Genomic DNA, 18,199 nt, shown 5'->3' with positions numbered 1-18,199 from the left:
CACAAGGCTTGTTGGCTGGTTGGCTTTGGTCAGCATCTAAGCTGACTCAACCAAGGCTGGGCAGCTGAGCGCTCTGCAGCCAGCCTTGCTCATTAGTGCATTTAATCTTTTCTGCTTCTCCCTGTAGATTCCCCTGTTCATGCCAGCTCCACATCTGTGAGCCCATCATCAAGCCTTTCCACAGGAAATTCAGTGGATGGGCACCACAACTACCTCGAGGCCCCTGTGAATGCCTCCCGGGCGCTGCCGTCCCCCATGAACCCCATCGGGTCTCCAGTGAATGCCCTGGGCTCACCCTACAGAGTCATTGCCTCCTCCATTGGCTCACACCCTGTTGCTCTGTCCTCAGGCCCGGGCATGAATTTTATGACACATGCCAGCCCACAGGTAGGTTAATGTGCACATGTGCTTTGCTGCAGTTCATGGTGCTTAGAGATTGAGGTACAGTCCAAAAATCTTGAGGGAGTGGGATGCCTGGTAGGATCTGGTGTGTTTTGGCCACTGCTGTCCAGTCTCCACAGACTGCCTGAAGTTCTTCCTAAATCCTGCCATTGAGGCTGGGACAGGATGATCTAGGGAGGCCACTGAAGAGCTCTGAAGGAGCACTAGGGTGGTTTGTCAGGTTTGGTTTACCCTTCACCAGCAACCTCAACTTCTGCTTGGGTCTGAGCTGTCTGCAGTAGGTGTGCTGGGCATCCTTCCTCCCATTGTACCACCCAACTGTTCCCCATTGACAGGATATATGCCCATAGCATCCAGGGCAGGTACTTTGTGGTAGTGGAGCTGGTGGTTGCCTTGGCTGCATGAAGGCCTTTCCTTTGGGGCTGAGTATGCTCTGGGAAGCGGTTTCCCCCATCTGGGCACCAGGCCAAGTTCCCAGCTCTGAGGAACGGGTTTCATTTGTGTTGCCTCTAATGCAAGGAGACAGCTGGGCCTTGGGGATTCGGCAGGGAGGCTGCTAATGGATTTGGGTTCAAGCAGTTGTCCCAGATATCATACATGATTGCACTTAACCTGCAGGAGTCAAGCTCCAAAGACACTGATGGCTAAAACTGCCCCATTTCTGCCCCCCGCATACACCCTCTGTTATTGTCTCAAGGTGCAGCCAGAGAGAAAGAGAAGGTGGTACCTGAGCTCTGAGTAACATATTAAACCATAAGAAGTGCTTTATGGCTCAGCATCTTACCAAGAAGTAGTTTGCAGGGTAAAGAAGGTGGCTGGACACTTATAGGGAAGAAGGGCTTGATTGCTCTTTTACTTGGACCTAGTTTGGATTTTGAAACATTAGGATTTGCAGCTGCCCAGTGCCTGGGCTGGGGAGGGTGAACCTCTGTGTAATTTTTTTCTTTACATTTCATTTTCTAGTGCAGCAAAACAAGCTGGCTCCTATTGTGGTAATTATTGAAACATAATTTGTGTATTTGGTGTCATCAGGCTGTTGAAGCTTTGAAAATGAAGGGACAGGGATGAGAAAAAATGAGAACAGGCTTCATGTTCTTGTTTGCCTAATGACAGGTCCAAAAATCCCAATGAGATGAACCCTTCTTGTTTTTTCCCTGTGAAAATTATTATACTTTTTCATGGGGAACAGGCAGTTTCTTGGAGCAAATGGAGAACTTTCAACAACATGCATGGAACAACATGCACAAAATCTAGTGGTTTAGGTATGGATACTGTAATGAAGGCTCTAGATGGATTTTCCATCCAAAGCCTTGTTTTCTGTCCCTACTGCTGCCCTCTTGCTGGGAAGCCAAAATTTAGCTGATAAATTGGGGCAGCTGTTTAAAACAAGCTCAGTGATGAATAAACTACCCCGAGCTCTCAAAGCATGGCAATGGGAAAGATGATTCAATGGTGATTTTGGAGAGAGGTTGCTCTGCCCAGCCAGCTTTTGACAAGATGTGCTTATTGGCCCTTAATCCTCACTGTCCTGCCGACAGCCGCTCAAAAGCAAATAGCAATAAACCAAAGCCCTGGGCAACATCAGGCTTTGGTCTCTAATCGATGTCAGTTTGTAACCTTTAACTTGCAGCAGCCAAGAGCAGCTCCCAGGGATCTCAGCTGGGGGCTCTGGACCATTCGCCTGCATCTCACTGCAGCTGATTTTAGATGCTTAGCCTTCTGCTTATTTTTTTAATCTGGGAACCCTGAATCTGCTCTCTTCTCCAGCATGTGGTAGTCTTTGGGAACCTGAGTACCAGGGAGTGACCAAGATGGCCATGTTTGAATGTATTTATGCAAATTTGCATATAATGAGGTAGGGAAGCTAACTCCCTTGTCACTTTTTAAAAACATCATTACAGCATCCCCAGCCATGCAGCAGTGCAAGTTTAATTGCAACAAATGCTGCTTCTTAGCTGCTTCCTTAGTAAGATGTTTGTCCTCGAGGCCACAAGCAGCCAATGACAGGCTTCCTGTAAGGAAGTAGGAAGGGATCCCACCAGCAGCTCACTTGGAGGCTGTAACTGAGCAGCTGAGGGTTGCTGCCTGCCCTTTTCCAGCTCTGCCTAGTCCTGGCTTTGGTTACAGAGCAGGGTGAGAGGCAATATCTGCTACCAGGCATCTGCTTACACTGTTCCAGCTGGGCTCACTAGAGGATGTCTGTCTGCCCATGGCAGCCCCATGGAGTTGCTGAGAATAAGCTTGTGGGACGAGCCCAGCAGGGGCAGCAAGGGAGGGGTCATCTCAGTTTGGGGTTGCTTTCATTGAGTCTCGATTCTCTAACCTGTCTTGTGGCTTCTGCAGCTCAACATCCTAAACAATGTCAGCAGCTCAGAGGATGTCAAGCCCTTGCCAGGTCTCCCAGGGATTGGGAACATGAATTATCCATCTACAAGCCCAGGATCCTTAGCCAAACACATCTGTGCCATCTGTGGGGACAGGTCCTCAGGTAGGAAGTTATCTTCCTTAAGGAACACTTTGTGCAATGAAAACTCCCCTGACCCTCTGAAGCGAGGCTCTTGTGGGAGTGCACACCATGGGGGCTCACTGGGGGCACGCTGGCACTGCAGGATTGTTGCTGGGTCTGGTTTTCATTGCAGTGTGCCCAAAAGAGAGGAAACCTAAAAGCCACATGCTTCTCCCACACGCATATAGTATCATTTTACATTTTGTCCCTGTTTATCAAAGATAAATATATAAAGATTGCTGTGTTCTTCTTTAGCTGGGTTTTAGCTGTGCCTGAGTTTTCTCTCCTACCCCAGAGACCTGCAGCCTGGCTGTGCCTTGCAGACCCTCTCCCTGTCCGTGGATCCCGTTTGCTACCTATGGCTTTTCTGCACTTGCACTGCAGTTAAGATGTGGCTCAACATCCATCCCCTGGGATGTGGTCCCTTCTTGTCACAGGAGAGCCAGCAGTCCAGTAATTTGACTGCTGCTGGTCACTATTCCTGCTAAGAGCCACCAAAGCCAAGTCAAGCCTGATAAGGTGATACCCTGTGGCCAGTTTAATCATCTTTGGGCCTGGTTTGAGCTCTTCCATGTTGGAGGGAAGGGCAGGTGCCTGCCTGCCCACTGATGGCCTCCCCTTGCCTCCCCAGGGAAACACTATGGGGTGTACAGCTGTGAGGGCTGCAAAGGCTTCTTTAAGAGGACAATCCGGAAGGATCTGATCTACACCTGCCGTGACAACAAGGACTGTCTCATCGACAAGCGCCAACGCAACCGCTGCCAGTACTGCCGCTATCAGAAGTGCCTCGCCATGGGGATGAAGAGGGAAGGTATGGGTGGGCTGGTAGAAGAAATGGACTTACAGAAATTTTCCTTACATTCATTAGGGGAAATCTGGCTCTTGGTGGCCCTCCCAAGACTGGAGCATTCTGTAAACCCACACTGACAGCTTCAGGGAATTGGTGAAGCTATTGCACTGCATTTTTCTTCCCATCCCATCCAAATACACATACGGGTGACTGTTGAACCTGTTCACCAGTTTTGACCCAAGCCTGCCTTTAGTTAGTGGCCCTTAATGGCTTGGATCTCTGTAAACTTTTGCTATGGACAGCACCTGACAGCGAAAAGTTCTGAAGCCTGCTTGTCTCCTATGTGAACAGCAACCTCCTTTTTTGTTTTGAGCTTGCTGGATTCATTTGTCACCTTATTCTTGCACTGAAAGATAGGAGTGGATGATTTATTTCTGTTTTTTATTTTTCTAGTTCTCTGTCATTTCCACTCTTAACCTCACCTTTGGAGATGAGCTGTAGTATGGCTCACATCCTGTGGTGTTTTTGTGCTGCAGGAGAGAGTTGTGTGAAAGTAGTTTGTCCAACCTCTCTCATACTCTCCATCTGCTCACTGCAACCCCCAAAGAACAGTGTTTCTGGTCCAAACCACCTAAAGTGTTGGTCTGGAGCAAGGGTCCAGCCTGAGAGATTTTACAGTGACTTGAAGGAAACCTCCAAGAGCTGCAGAGGGTGACACGTGTCTGTGGTGGGTCCTGTGGCCATGCCTCTCTCCCACACAGCTCTGGAGAGTGCAAAGGCCTTTGTAAAAGCCACCACCAAGTGAATCTCTGTTTATCTGTCTACCTCTGCCCCTGCAGCTAGCTGCTCCCTTGGTGCAGCAAGGACTGCTGAGCTGTATCGTGTCCCAAATTATACGGACAGATGCAAGGTCAGAGAGTGACAACTAGCACAGCTTTTAAGCTGTTTTTTCCAAGACAAAATAAGTGCCACCTCCAGGGTTGAATGCCAGCAGGCAGTGTAGCTGTCCCTTTTGGAGACCAAACTGTCCCCTTGCACAGCAAGCTAGTTGCTCCCTGTGCAGGAGGTCATATGGGGCAGAGCCTGAGGAGGAAGCTGTAATGCTGGACACAGGCTGAGCCTCACCTCATTCCCTGTAGCATCATCAATGCTGTGCTTCCTCCACCACTTAGGACAGCAGGAGACACGGAAACACCAAGCTTGAATCAAAAACCTAATCCCAGACACAGCTCTTCCTTCCAGCTGGGTGCAAAGTGGTTCAGAGGACCAGGGTGTCAAAGCAACTTCCCTTTGCAGAGTGTGAAAATTCAAACCCCAGGATCCTGGTGGATCCTGCAAGGGTTCGGCTGCAGTAATCACAGGGTCTTTCAGGAAGTTACAGAAACTAGGGACAGGTCGCAGCTAGAACAAGGAATCCTGGATGAGTTTGGGGGACTGATATTTCCATGACATGCTTTTTCTTCCACTAAGATTTTGATGTCTTTAGAACCACTTCCCTGACTTCTCCCTGTCCATTACGACACTAAAGAGGACAAATGCTTCCCCCAGCTGGCTGGCACATATGTGCATCCCGTGTTGCCCTCCCTTGCCAGTGCCAGACTGGATGCCCCACTGAGCTATCTCCTTGGGTGCTGCCAGATTCTCAGCAGCTGAGCCATTCTGGGAAGCACATCCTTCCAGCTGGGAATGCAGGGCAGTGCTGAGCACTGTGAAGTGGTTCTGAGACTCAGTGCTGAGGAACCTCCCATGGTTTGGCCCTTCTGAAAGCACCCTAACAGAAGCCAAGGTAAGGCAAAGCTGATGCAAAGGCTTATCTTCTGACACCACTGCAAACAGCAGAGCTTTAATGACAAATGGGGAAGAAATCTCCTGATCCAAGTAACTGACTTAAAAGCTTGTCACACCCTTCTTCCAGCAGCACTTACCTACTTGAGAAAATGGGGATCAAAATCTGACACAGCCTTGTAGTGAGCTGCAGGCTTGCTGAGCTGGTCCCTTCCTTGGTGTCCCTTGGTGCTTATACAGGTCCCCTCTCCTCTTGAAGGTCTTTTTATGCCTTGGCCTGGGTGGTTTTCCCACCTTTCTGGACGCTGGCTGCTTGGTGCTTAGCTAACGGCTGGGGGAACCATTAAGCTGTTGCCAAGCACCCATGCCTGTGTGGCAGGGGCCAGCTTTGCAGACAGCTTCTCCCTCACGGAACCTTTCATTTTAGGTGTATAAATACCTGTAGCTCAGTACAGGCCGTTCTCCGGGAGCAGGCCAGCTGCCTGCCTGTCCTTCAGGGGGTCTGGGGCATTTGGGCCCCACATGCCCGTGCTCCGATGGGGGAGGGATGCTGGCAGGACTGCAGCAGCAATGGTCTTGGGACGTTTCTCCCCAGCAAACTGATGACACCTGCTGGTCACTTGTCTTACTTTTTAGCAGGATTCCCTTGTTTTCCTTCGGGATTAATCAAATAAAACTGTGCACTCAAGGACTCCTACTGAGCAAAAGGCTTGGAGTACCATGTACATATCCTATACTGACCTGTCCTCCACACATTCAGCAGCCCTGGGAGTTAGTAGCTGAGATCTAGAGAGAAATTCAATGACCCTGTTCCTCCAGTCAGTAGATATTTTGGAAAACAGAGATAAGAGAAGAGGGTGGAGGCGCTGGGGCATTCAGAGGTTCTGGAACTGCTTTCTCACAGGGTGGATTGGGAAGAGAGATGGTGGAGGGAAAGGTGGCACCAGGGTTGGGCCAGGCTGGGTAAGCATTTCCTCAGGAAGGAGGCAGGCACTGTGTAGATCCAGCTGGGGGTGAGGGAATGTCCATCCCTCCTGCAGGATGCTCTGATTGCTGTGGGACTGTTCAAAGTGCAGAGCAAACCTCCGTGTTTGGGCCTTGGGTCCCTCCTTCCTCCTTCAGCATCTAGTGACAGCCAAGTCCAGGCTGCCACCTGGAGGTATTCTATTCTGGAGCTTCATACCTTGGAAATCACAACCTTTTGTCAAATTTAGAGGCCACTGTCTACAACAACCCCAAAGTTACTGGGGCTTGGGGGGATAGGGTACAGATATAGCCATTGTAATGGACATACAGTGAAATATTTGTGTATTTTCTGTTCTCCCCTTTCCCGAGGGGGTTTCTCATCCTTCCTTCCAGAGGAAAGGGCACCCACTGTGAGCAGGTAGGTGTTGCTGTGGGTGTAATGAGCCACATTTCTGTCTTGCAGCTGTGCAGGAGGAGAGACAGAGGAGCAGGGAGCGGAGCGAGAATGAGGCCGAGTCCACAAGCAGTGGCAGTGAGGACATGCCTGTGGAGAGGATCCTGGAAGCTGAGCTGGCTGTCGAGCCCAAGACGGAGGCCTACAGTGACATGAACACAGAGAGCTCAGTAAGGGGAGCTATAATCACTTGCAGCTTGAGATGGGAGTCTTCAAGGTTCCGTTTGGAAAGAAATTCCATGTGAATGGCTGGTATTTTGCAAGGGGTTTTTGCTTTGCACTACCTAAAAATCACAAATTTTTCATTTGAAGCTACTAAAAATGACAACTAGGAAACAGCATATACACTCTTTTCCTAGCATTTTTTCCCCAGTTCCCTTTGGTTTCAGTGAGCAGACAGGGCAATAGCTGCATGCTGGAGAGTCTAAGGCCTGTGCTAGCTTCCATGTTTGCACAGCCTTGGCATTGCTTGTCTGCCCCAGTGACCGAGACCAGAATGGAGCTGGACACAGCAGGTTTACTGCTGGTTTGGATAAAACTGCTGCTCATGGCCCTTCAGAGGCTGCTTGATGGCTTTTATATGTGCCTTGGGGAGCAGGACTTCAGCCTGCCTTTCAGGACTTGCTTTGCAAAGAACAGCAAGCAAAAGAAAAGTTTGCTGATTTGGCTGGTTGTAGAAGAGGTAGTATTAATAAATATCTCCTCTTCCTAATGGTGCACAGCTGAAACCTTTGGCAATTTGATAATTTTACTTGTGGCTTTGAGTATTGTGAACTTGATCTGGTACTGTGTGCAGAATGCAGACAATGATTTTCAAGGATTTTACACGGACTACTTATCCTCTTTTCCTCTGCTCTTTTCCTTTTGATATCGCTCTTAATTAGACAAATGACCCTGTCACCAACATATGCCATGCAGCTGACAAGCAGCTCTTCACACTTGTCGAGTGGGCCAAGAGAATCCCCCACTTCTCTGACTTGACTCTGGAGGACCAAGTCATTCTCCTTCGGGCAGGTAATGTCGCCCACCTGTGGTCTCTGGAGCTGTTCCTGGTACCCTCATTCCTTCTCTGGGCTTTGTGCTGTGCCAGACAGACTGGGTGGTGAATGGGAGATCCTAAGCTGATCCATCCTTGTTGTCACAGGGTGAACAACCCCTCATAAGCCATAATGAGCAGTGGATGGGGCAGTGGAATCTGCTCTTTGTTCCCTGTTTCATGCAGACATGTGGGAGGGCTGGGGGAGAGTGAATAAATGTCTTCTTAAGGCAATTCCTATAACTTCAGAACTTTCTATGTGTGGGGCACACTAGTGTGTAATGTGCAAAATGATGTTGCTGATGCAAGGAATATATATTTTTAGGAGGAAAAATGGCATTTAAAAATAAATATATATATATTGGCATTTTGAGTCTCTTCTTTCTGCACCTGCCTTGCTGCTGGTCAGGGTTTGCTACCTCTTGCGGTGCTGGAGAGGGTGCAGCTGCTACTTGGGGTCCCATTTCTCCTGTGAGCTGAGTCTGAAGTCAGCAGGGAGAAGCCAGCTCTGCTGCTCCATGTGGAAATGACCTTTTTGCTGAACTGCCTCTTGTGTCCCACACACCTCCTCTTGCAGGCTGGAATGAGCTGCTTATTGCCTCTTTCTCCCATCGCTCCGTGTCGGTGCAAGACGGCATCCTCCTGGCCACGGGCTTGCACGTGCATCGCAGTAGTGCTCACAGTGCTGGTGTGGGCTCCATATTTGACAGGTATGGGTCCTCTTTCTGTTGTCTCCTATCAGCAGTTGCCAGGCTGGCTGTCCCTTCCCTTTGGAAGGAGGACTTCTCTCCTTAGGGAGAACTAAAGCAAGCTGTGGTCATTTTGGACAGAACTAGCTTAGAATGAGGAAGGGACATGGCTGCCTTAAAAACCAAGACTGGGGTGTAAGCACCTTGGAAGGAGTTTGCAACTGCAGAAGCAGATTGGGTTGGGTGAGCAGGGGGAGGAATGCTTCTCTGCCTTCTCTCCAAGAGTTTCCCATAACTGGACTTAGAGTTAATAATGATCAGCAAGAGCTTTAGTTGGAAAAACCTTAAACCTCAACTTGCTCATGCAGTGACTGCACACATACTGTCCATGCCATGCCTGCTTCCTGTCCGGCAGGACACTGCTTTGCCACTCTTGCACAGCTGGCATGTGCACACGTTTTGCACAGTGAAATGTGGAGGGAAAACCCACATGGTTTTCCCCAGGAAAATATAAATTATCCTTCATAATCTGAATAGAACACAGAGGATGTGTGCTCAGCAGAGTGAGAACGGGGGTAAATTTGATGCTCAGGTCCATGAGTGCTGCTGATAAACATATAGAAGAGCAAGTGTGTGACCTGGCTGTCCCTCAAAGCTGCCTTTTCCTGCAGAGAGAAATTGGGGGCATTCCCAGTGTCTGTCCCAGGTGCTTTTCAGCCCCCAGCCTTGCTGTTTGTACCTGTCTTTGATCGTATACCCACCCCTGTCCCCCACCTGCAGGGTTTTGACAGAGCTGGTGTCCAAAATGAAAGACATGCAGATGGATAAGTCGGAGCTGGGGTGCCTGCGAGCCATTGTCCTGTTCAACCCAGGTGAGTTTGAGGCCTGGGGCAGTGCAAGGTGACATACATGCACTGGGCAGGTCACAGGCAGGAGGGATGTGGCAGTGAGCATCAGGATTGTAGACAGATTTGTCCCTGTCCCTGAGTGCATAATTAAGGAGAAACTGAGTCTTCTCCTGCCCAGCAGTCACTCTGCTGTTAGTGGAAATATCTCCTCTGTGGTGATTTCTTCCCTACCTGTATTATCTCCCTTACCCAGATGCCAAGGGTTTGTCCAGCCCCTCAGAAGTGGAATCACTGCGGGAGAAGGTCTATGCCACACTGGAAGCCTACACAAAGCAGAAGTACCCTGAGCAGCCAGGGCGGTGAGTTCTCCAGGCAAGGTGGTCACCTTGGCATCCCTGCTAGATCTCTCTGAGCCACCCTGGGTTGGAGCCCTGAGCAAAGCAAGGGCAGGACACCAGCCAAAACTGCCTGAGCAGCCCAGAACCCGCAGGCTGGCTTGTCCTCTCAGCGCCCTAATCCTGAGCCAGAGCCTTTAGGGAGCTGGCGAGATGCAATTTTCTTGCTTTTCAATCCAATCCTACCCTCTGCTGGCCAAGCTCTCAAAACGCCGGCAACCAGTTCCTCCTTCCCCACCGCCAGCCAAGCGATGCACCCACAGCATCTCCTGCTATTTTTGCCTCTGGAAGTGACTGCAGAGGGCTGGAAGCAGGAGGTGGGGAGGCGGGGGGCAGTCTGCTTGCTGCACCCCCTCGCAGCTGCATCTCAAAACAGGAGGCAACAACTGGCAGAAGTGCTGCTGAGGGGTTGCACACCCTCTCTGGGGGCTGGGGGTTTTTGAAGGCTGTTTCAAGAAGGATTTAAATGGCACCATGGGGATGTAAGTCATTAGTTCAAGTGCTGGAGAGAGAATCTGGATATATCTGATGATTTTTTATTTTTTTTTTAAAGTTTAAAAATGATAAATTCTGTTCTGAACACATAAGTATTCCCTCCATGCATTCAGAGAGAAATGCTTGCTTTGAAAGTGTAGGGGAATCTGAGACAGAGAACTCTCCAAGGCATTTTTGGGGAGGATATGGGCTCTTCTCTCCTGAGCTCCTGATGCAGGCTTGGAAACACTTTGGAGAAAGTGGCCAGTGTCTCCTGCATGCCCCTGACTCTGCTCTCTTCCAGGTTCGCCAAACTCCTCCTGCGCCTGCCAGCACTGAGGTCCATCGGGCTGAAGTGCCTGGAGCACCTCTTCTTCTTCAAGCTGATTGGGGACACTCCCATTGACACCTTCCTCATGGAGATGCTGGAGACACCCCTGCAGGTCACTTGAGGGTCTGGCTCCACTCTGGCCAGACTCTGGCCCCCCCATGCCCCTGCACAGCCTCCCAACCCTCTACTCTGAGCCTGCGAGAGCTCAAGAGATGTCCTACACCCTCCACTGCTCCTTGGTGGGATTGTTGTGGTTTTGTACAGCTGTAAATCAGCCCCTGTAACCCTGTCTGGCCATGGGAGGTATCACAGATCCTCCAACCATTCCTCTGCCCCCCTGTACAGATAATTGCTTTAAATTATTTTTTCACTCTCAATAAAAGCCAACAAAACAAATAAAATAATATATGAGAGAGGCACTGATTGGAGCTGGCAGAGCAGTGTCCTCTCTTGCTGTGGTCACAGGTCCAGCTTGGGATGGGGCTGAGGGATCCTCCAGACACTCTCGAGCAGCCCAAATCGGGGCAGGAACACTACTCAAGATAATGCTGCTTGTGCTGTTGGGGACAGTCCTCTGGCCAAGAGAGAACACACATTGTTGCTCCTTGCTCCTGCTAAGGAAAGACCCGGAGAAACTTGATGCTTTGGACCTGAACATCTCAATCCACCACCTTAAAAAGAAACTCCTGGACTCTTTTTAAAGTAATTTAAGAAGTGACTTTGTAATGTGCTTTTTCTTTTCTAAGCTAGTCCAGCCACTGAAGGAAGAACTGAAATGCTTCATTTTTGGTCCAGGTGGAGTATTTTGAGGTGACCCAAACCTGGTGCGTTCATGGACAATTTTAACTTTTCTGAAGCTTCATGGATCCTGTTCTCAGGAAACTTTTTATTTCTGTCTGTATTTTTGCAGTGGAATTGGGCTCTTCAACCCCTAATTTCTAATCTCATACCTCCATGAGTAAAACTTGCAGAGAGGGGAAGCACAAGACACTCTAGCAAAACCTGCCTCAAAGGTCTGCCTGTTTTTTCCCCTCCTCACATGGCACTGCTGGAGCTTCCCATCGCACTGAGCTAACCAGAGTCAAATGAGTTAAAGATGTGAATTTGTTCAATACGCTGAGCTTATCCTGGTGGGAAAACATCCTCCCAGGAACCCAGCAAAACTGCCTGTATTATTATTCATAAAACAGGTGTAGTGTTAAGTGATCTGCCCCTTCTGACCCTCTCAGCAGACAGTGCAGTGAGATGCAGCCGTGCTTCGTCTGTCCGCGTGACAGATTGCAACTCTGCTGCTCGGCGACTCGGGGAGCTTCGAGGGAAAGGAGTAGTGATAACAGGAAAGAAAGAAAAGAGGATAAAAATGAAACATTTTTTTATAATTACCACGCAGGGACGTGATTCATTCTCCAGTATTTCATTGTGAAAAGGACAAAGAATAAAAAATGCAGGAGGAAGAAACAAAAATCCAAAATTATTAAAACTATTAATTTTTTCTACGCTGGAAAAAACAAGGATCATTTCAAAAGAGGTGAAAAACATTGACTTAAGGGGATATTTTTAATTGAAAAGGTGATTTTTCCATTAAAGGGAGAGTGTTTAAAAACATAAACTACTCAACATGCTCATTGTAAAACCCCTACTAGAGTCTGAGAGGTAGTGCTGCGGTGGTACCCACACCACACTGCTGGTCAGACAAAGGAAGAAGCTCTAGCCTGGGCTGCTCTAGGCTTCCCCTTCCAAGAGCTGTGAGCTTCTAAGAGTTGGTCCCCAGCTAGCTGGGTTGGTTTTCTTTTCTGATTATAAACCCTGAGTTTCTCTCAGATCTGATGGTTTATATCAAGGGAGGTGAAAAACATTGACTTAAGGGGATATTTTTAATTGAAAAGGTGATTTTTCCATTAAAGGGAGAGTGTTTAAAAACATAAACTACTCAACATGCTCATTGTAAAACCCCTACTAGAGTCTGAGAGGTAGTGCTGCGGTGGTACCCACACCACACTGCTGGTCAGACAAAGGAAGAAGCTCTAGCCTGGGCTGCTCTAGGCTTCCCCTTCCAAGAGCTGTGAGCTTCTAAGAGTTGGTCCCCAGCTAGCTGGGTTGGTTTTCTTTTCTGATTATAAACCCTGAGTTTCTCTCAGATCTGATGGTTTATATCAAGGAGGTTGGTTTGCATTAACAGGCCTGCAGGACCTGATGCTACTGTCTGAAGACAGACCATGTGGTATTAATGATACAGTTGAAATACACAGATGAAAACCTGAGGATCCTCATGCCTGCAGCAGACCTCTTGCTAAGATGGTGTCTGAGTGCTGTTTTGGAGCCCTGCAGCAGTCAGTGGTAGCTCAGGGTGTGCTTTGGCTCTGGGCTGAGCTGCTGCAGCACATCGGGCTGAGCCAGCTGGAGAGGACAGGATGCTTCCACCCCAACAGTGCTGCTGCTGTCAGGAGCTCACAGGCTGCCCTCAGCACATGGTTGTTGCAGCTGTGATCAGAAGTGTTTACGTGGAGCTGCAAGGTTGGAGTTGAAGTTGGCCAAGACATCTAAAAATGCTTTGGGCCATGCCCAACCCTCACTAATAGGAACTTAACATAGACTGTGTAATGCCCCTTGGTGGCTTAATTTTGAGTCCATGATGAGGGATTCAGTGTCCCTGATATTTCACTTTGGCAGAATGGCTCAACACATGGGCAACACAGAAAAATAAACTGGACAACAGAGTGGGAACCAGCACCCAACCCAGATGGCCCTGCACGTGCCACTGCAGTCAGAGCAAGCTGAGCTTGGTGAGTCCCATGAGCCATTCACCTTGGCTGTCTTGATGCTGATCTCAGTCTGCTGTCTGCAACCAAATCCAGAGCACTGTCTGCAATATGAATAGTCACTTTGGGAAGTTGGAAGTGATGTTCCATATGATAACCAAGGCTGGGGAGAAAGTCTTAAAGTGGCCATTTGTGTCTCTTTGATACCCTTACTTTTAGCAGTCTAACCTGAGACTGGAAAGGTGATCTCTGAGTTCTGGGCTACAAAGTCTCAGGGTGGTACTTCAAGCAGGGCTTGCCCTCTTTCTCCAGCTGCCTAGTGGGTTTTGTTTGTTTTTTTTAAATGTGCTCTTGATCATCATCTGCTTCACAAACAGTCCACCACACTTCCCCCCCCCCCCTGTGTCTGGTAGGGCAGTGAGAACAGGAGTTGCAGAGTGCAGCTTCTGTAAATAAGAGATCACTTGGTCATCTGGAAGTGACACTAATAGAAAGCTATTCTATGCAGAGGAAAGAAGTCGTTGAGCAAATGAACTCTTATCTGAAATCATTGAGGACCTGAGGTTTGATGTTATCTTCTGGATTTGGTCCTAACCCTGGGATTCCTCATTGCTGTTGCAGGCCTCTTACAATACTGCCCAAGAGCAGTTCTTCCCTGAGACTCACAAAACAGGGGTGAGTCTCTACAGACACCCCAAGGAGAAAACTCCACAATAGTTAGAAATAAGTCACTGGTGTAGTTTTCCTTCAGGATGAATTGCTACAGAAGAACATTGGCTTGGTATGACTGGAGCTTACCCAACCTGCAGCCCTCCAAAAACCTCATTTTCATGTAACAGTAAAAATCACAGTCATGGGTGAGCCAAAGAAAACTTCTGTCCTTGTGCATACATTCTACCCCAGCTTGCATGGAGTTATAGCAGTAAAAATATAATAAAAAAGAACACTGAAGAACTAAAGCAATCAAGAAATAATCAAAGTCCCTTCCAATGTGGGCAATTTTCCTTGTAGGCATATGTTATGATGGTGCCTTCAAAATCCAGGCATCAGTCACTTTTCAGGCACAACAAGGAGAGCATAACAGGGTCCAACTATTTACCCTTCATACAAAAGTCTGGTTCCTCCCATCTCCCTCTGAATTCTACTCTTGCCAGATTCCAGTTGCCAGGTCTTGCCACCACATTGTCTGAAGATCCAGTCATTGATTTCCCCATGAAAATGCTGGTAGCCTCAGATTAGGCTCTGAATTTTTTTTCCTCTGGGACTAATATATAAACCAGGATCCGGGAATAACTGGTGCAAGGTAAAGTGAAATATTATCTTTCCCACTGTACATCACATCTCATGAGCTTTCTGAGTTAGCAGTAGATCTCCTGCCCCATGGACAAGCTTTGTTTTAGTGCACAGGCCAGATGTTACAAAGCATTTGTTAATTCTGAGCTGCTCATTCTGTAGTGCTCTGTGGATGGGGCTTCAAAAATAAGTGGGGAGTGAGGATTTGGGAGAGGAAAAATCCTTAAACTCTATTGCTTGTGCTAAGCTGGATTTGTTTCTCACCTAGAAATCAAGCCAGTGTGTTTTGCTTTCCTCTCTTCATTTGGATTCTGCAGCTGCTTCTTCAGTTTCTACTGAAGTTAATAAACAGCAGTTCTGGATTGAGAATTAAAAACAAAAATCCCTAACCATTAAGGTTTCAGATGGTTTGCATTCAGTTCATCTCTGGACTCCCTGCTGAATTTAGTGGTTCAAGGGTAACTTTTCAGACACTGATGTGCTCACAGTGTGACTCAACTGAGTGCCACCACCACTCGCCTTTCCCTGAGGACCTCGTCTGGGTTGGGCCCTGGTGGTTTTCACCATCACACCTGAGCTCTCTTTGCTGCCTGGTTTCTCTGCTTGTCCTTTCTCCATCCCTCACAGCTCTTTGCTGTCCCATCAAAGGTCCAGCTGGGAAGTTGGGGAGGCTGGGCTGAGCTGGTGCCTCCTGGAGCACCGGAGAGCACAGGGAAGAGTAATTACACTGATTAGGGGCCACATGAGGCTCCCCAGAGCAGCTGCTGGTGGTGGTAAACTCTGTGTATCCTCTTTCAGGGAATGATGGCATTTATTTCTCAGCGAGGTACACGGTGGTGGGAAGCAGGATACAAAGACAGAGAAGCCCTGATAGATCCCCAGGCATTTGTCAGCATTAGTGGACAGGGACCAACCAATACCTACACAAGGTCAGTGGCTGCCACCCTATACCTCTCCTGGCTCTCTCCCTGTGCCCTCTGCCCAAGATCTGCCCAAGGCAGGCTTGGTTTGGGGGATTATTTTTTTTAATGGAATCATAACATGGATTGGGTTTGGAAGGGACCTTAAAGATCATCTAGTTCCAACCTTCCTCACCCCCCACATTAGAAGGCACAGCTCCCACTAGACCGGGTTGCTCCAAGCCCCATCCAACCTGGCTTTGATCACTTCCAGGGATGGGGCAGCCACAGCTTCTCTGGGCAACCTAGCCCAGTGTCTCACCACCCACACAGGAAATAATTTCTTCCTAAGATCTAACCTAAATCTCCCCTCTTTCAATTATAAATCATTCCTCCTTGCCCTCTCACTCCATGCCCTTGTGAGAAGTCCTTCCCCAGCTTTCCTGTAGCCCCTTCAGATACTGGAAGGTGCTGTAAGGTCTCCCTGGAGCCTTCTCCAGGCTGAGCAATCCCAACTCTTTTAGCCTGTCTCCATAGCAGAGGTGCTCCAGCCCTATTTCAGTAGTAGACAGAGAGGATTTTATCACCTCAGGGGTATTGGACAGCACTGTAGCTGTGTGCTGATTTCTGGCTTGCCTCTGCCCAGGGCCAGCCCACCCAGCTGGGTGTGCAGCAGCTGTGAGGGTAGCAGGAAGGATGAGGTGGTGTGGAGGGACATTTCTGGGGGGTGGGCAATACTTTGTCTGCTGGGTCAAGCTGGCTTCCAGCGTGAAAGGCTCCTCAATGATGTTAGCTAGCATCATGACACCCGGTGCCTCCTGTCCCAAGGGAAGTGGCTGGAGTCTGTGTAGGGAGCACAGCTCATCTTTGGTCTCCTGTGAGCCTGCTTCTAGGTCTAGCCCTCCCTGGTCCTGCTTGGGTCTGCATCTGCTTTACTGGGCAGTTAGGGTGATGTTGGAGGAAGAATCTGGCTCCCTACTGTCCAGAACCACATCTGTTGCTGTGGCTACTGACTCTTGGAACTGAGTGCTCCTGACCTCCTTCCAGCAGTGAATAAGGAGGGACCTGCTGGTCCACCCAAGCTCCTTGGCACAAAATATGAGAGCTGGGTGACCCCAGGGGCTAGACTGTTGGGGGAAGATGTGCTCTTCCAACACTGCAGGCTTGTTAATTGGGTAGGAAGCTTCTGTTTAATACTGTTTTCCCTGGTCAGCCAGATTTTTGTAACACATAGCTGCCTGCAGACACTACAGCTAGAAGGTGAAAGCCTGGTCCTGCTTCTCCTCTGGTTTAATTCTGTTCAGCTGCTGGTGCTGGGCTGCTGCATCTAATTTGGCCCTGGGTGAGCTAATCATGGAAATCCTGGCCCTAAGAAGATGCAACGAGCTAGCTGAAATTCTCCCCACAATATTTTGTAGTGCCACTGCTTGAGGTGAAGGAGCACTTTGGGAGGGGAAAGGTGAAATTACCAGAGGACCCTGTAAATGCTATTGGTTGAGGGGGTTTGGAGAGTGCTTGTTTGCATGTTTCACTGGTTCACCTGGTAACTGTCCTTTGCATGGGACCAGGTGTCTCCACTGCCTGTGATCAGGAGCTGGTAGGTGTGTGTCAATCATGGGGAGCAACACCCTATTGCTGCCCCCTTGATGTCATGTATTGGGCCTGTCCCTCAACCTCATCCTTCACAGACTGAGCCAGTTGTTCATAAGAGCTGTAAGGTTAGGCAGTCTCTAGACCCTTCCTTGCCTGGAGAGGAGGGGGAACACCATAGGGTGACAACATCTAGGGGGAATGACTTCCCTCTCATCTGTTCTTGCATCTCTGATTAGAAAAAATCAAGTGGACAGTTGGAGTACATAAGCAAGGTGCCCTGTACAGGGCCAATTTTTAGCAGTGCTGAAGGATGGCATTCCCATCCCATGGAGCTGATCCCTGGCTGTATAGGGAAAATGTGCTGTCTTGCAGCTGAGATAGGATGGCTGTGCTGGTTTGCACAGGGAGGATGAGCAACACTGGGTGCCCAGATCTGCTGGTCATGCTGGGCTTGGCAATATGGCACTGATAGATCTGGCTATCCAGAAAAAAAACAGCTAGAGCCAAGGCTCAGAGACCTTCAGGAGAGACAAAGACAGAGGCATCCAACTCCAGTGCCTCCCTGCTGCAGCTGTGGCTCAGTCTTCCTGGATGTGAGGGATCAGGGTTGTGCTGACTTGTGTGATGGTACCAATGCTTTCATGCCCAGGCTCTCAGCACAGTTACACCGAGGTACAGCGGGGCTATCCCAGGACCCTGTCTCCCTCTCCCGTGGGATTCTGGCAGGGTGGTGATCCACCCAAGCTAACCTGTGGCCTCCCTCTTTCCAACGAGCTCCCAAAGGACATGACTTTGGTGCCTGCATCACCCACGTCATCTGGGCGTGGGGAGCACTCGGTGACGAGGATGCCCCGTGGAGAGGCTGGGATCACTCCTGCCCCTGGTGCCAAGGTCACCGGTGAAGACAGGAGGTGAGGCCCCAGAAAACCTCTCCCCATCCTCCAGCAGCTCATCGCCCGTTCCTTTGCAGCTCCGCAGC

The 18,199-nt window shown here is 49.2% G+C and overlaps 2 protein-coding genes across 2 annotated transcripts in view; both read left to right on the top strand.

Annotated features, from left to right (window-relative positions):
* RXRG (retinoid X receptor, gamma) overlaps nucleotides 1-11,066 on the top strand; it is a 20,298-nt gene extending 9,232 nt beyond the window's left edge. The window contains exons 2-10 of the mRNA XM_009999703.1: nucleotides 128-387; nucleotides 2,746-2,890; nucleotides 3,540-3,719; nucleotides 6,913-7,073; nucleotides 7,788-7,917; nucleotides 8,517-8,649; nucleotides 9,409-9,500; nucleotides 9,730-9,835; nucleotides 10,650-11,066. Coding sequence (XP_009998005.1) covers nucleotides 128-387; nucleotides 2,746-2,890; nucleotides 3,540-3,719; nucleotides 6,913-7,073; nucleotides 7,788-7,917; nucleotides 8,517-8,649; nucleotides 9,409-9,500; nucleotides 9,730-9,835; nucleotides 10,650-10,797 — 1,355 coding nt within the window. The 3' untranslated portion in view covers nucleotides 10,798-11,066. The remainder of the gene's footprint in view (nucleotides 1-127; nucleotides 388-2,745; nucleotides 2,891-3,539; nucleotides 3,720-6,912; nucleotides 7,074-7,787; nucleotides 7,918-8,516; nucleotides 8,650-9,408; nucleotides 9,501-9,729; nucleotides 9,836-10,649) is intronic.
* A 7,000-nt stretch (nucleotides 11,067-18,066) lies between these two features.
* LMX1A (LIM homeobox transcription factor 1, alpha) overlaps nucleotides 18,067-18,199 on the top strand; it is a 43,845-nt gene continuing 43,712 nt past the window's right edge. The window contains exon 1 of the mRNA XM_009999707.1: nucleotides 18,067-18,118. Coding sequence (XP_009998009.1) covers nucleotides 18,067-18,118 — 52 coding nt within the window. The remainder of the gene's footprint in view (nucleotides 18,119-18,199) is intronic.

This window comes from Chaetura pelagica, unplaced genomic scaffold (genome assembly GCF_000747805.2).
Source record: "Chaetura pelagica isolate M959 unplaced genomic scaffold, ChaPel_1.0 scaffold656, whole genome shotgun sequence".
NCBI lineage: Eukaryota > Metazoa > Chordata > Aves > Apodiformes > Apodidae > Chaetura > Chaetura pelagica.
This window is presented reverse-complemented; position numbering and strand designations above follow the sequence as displayed.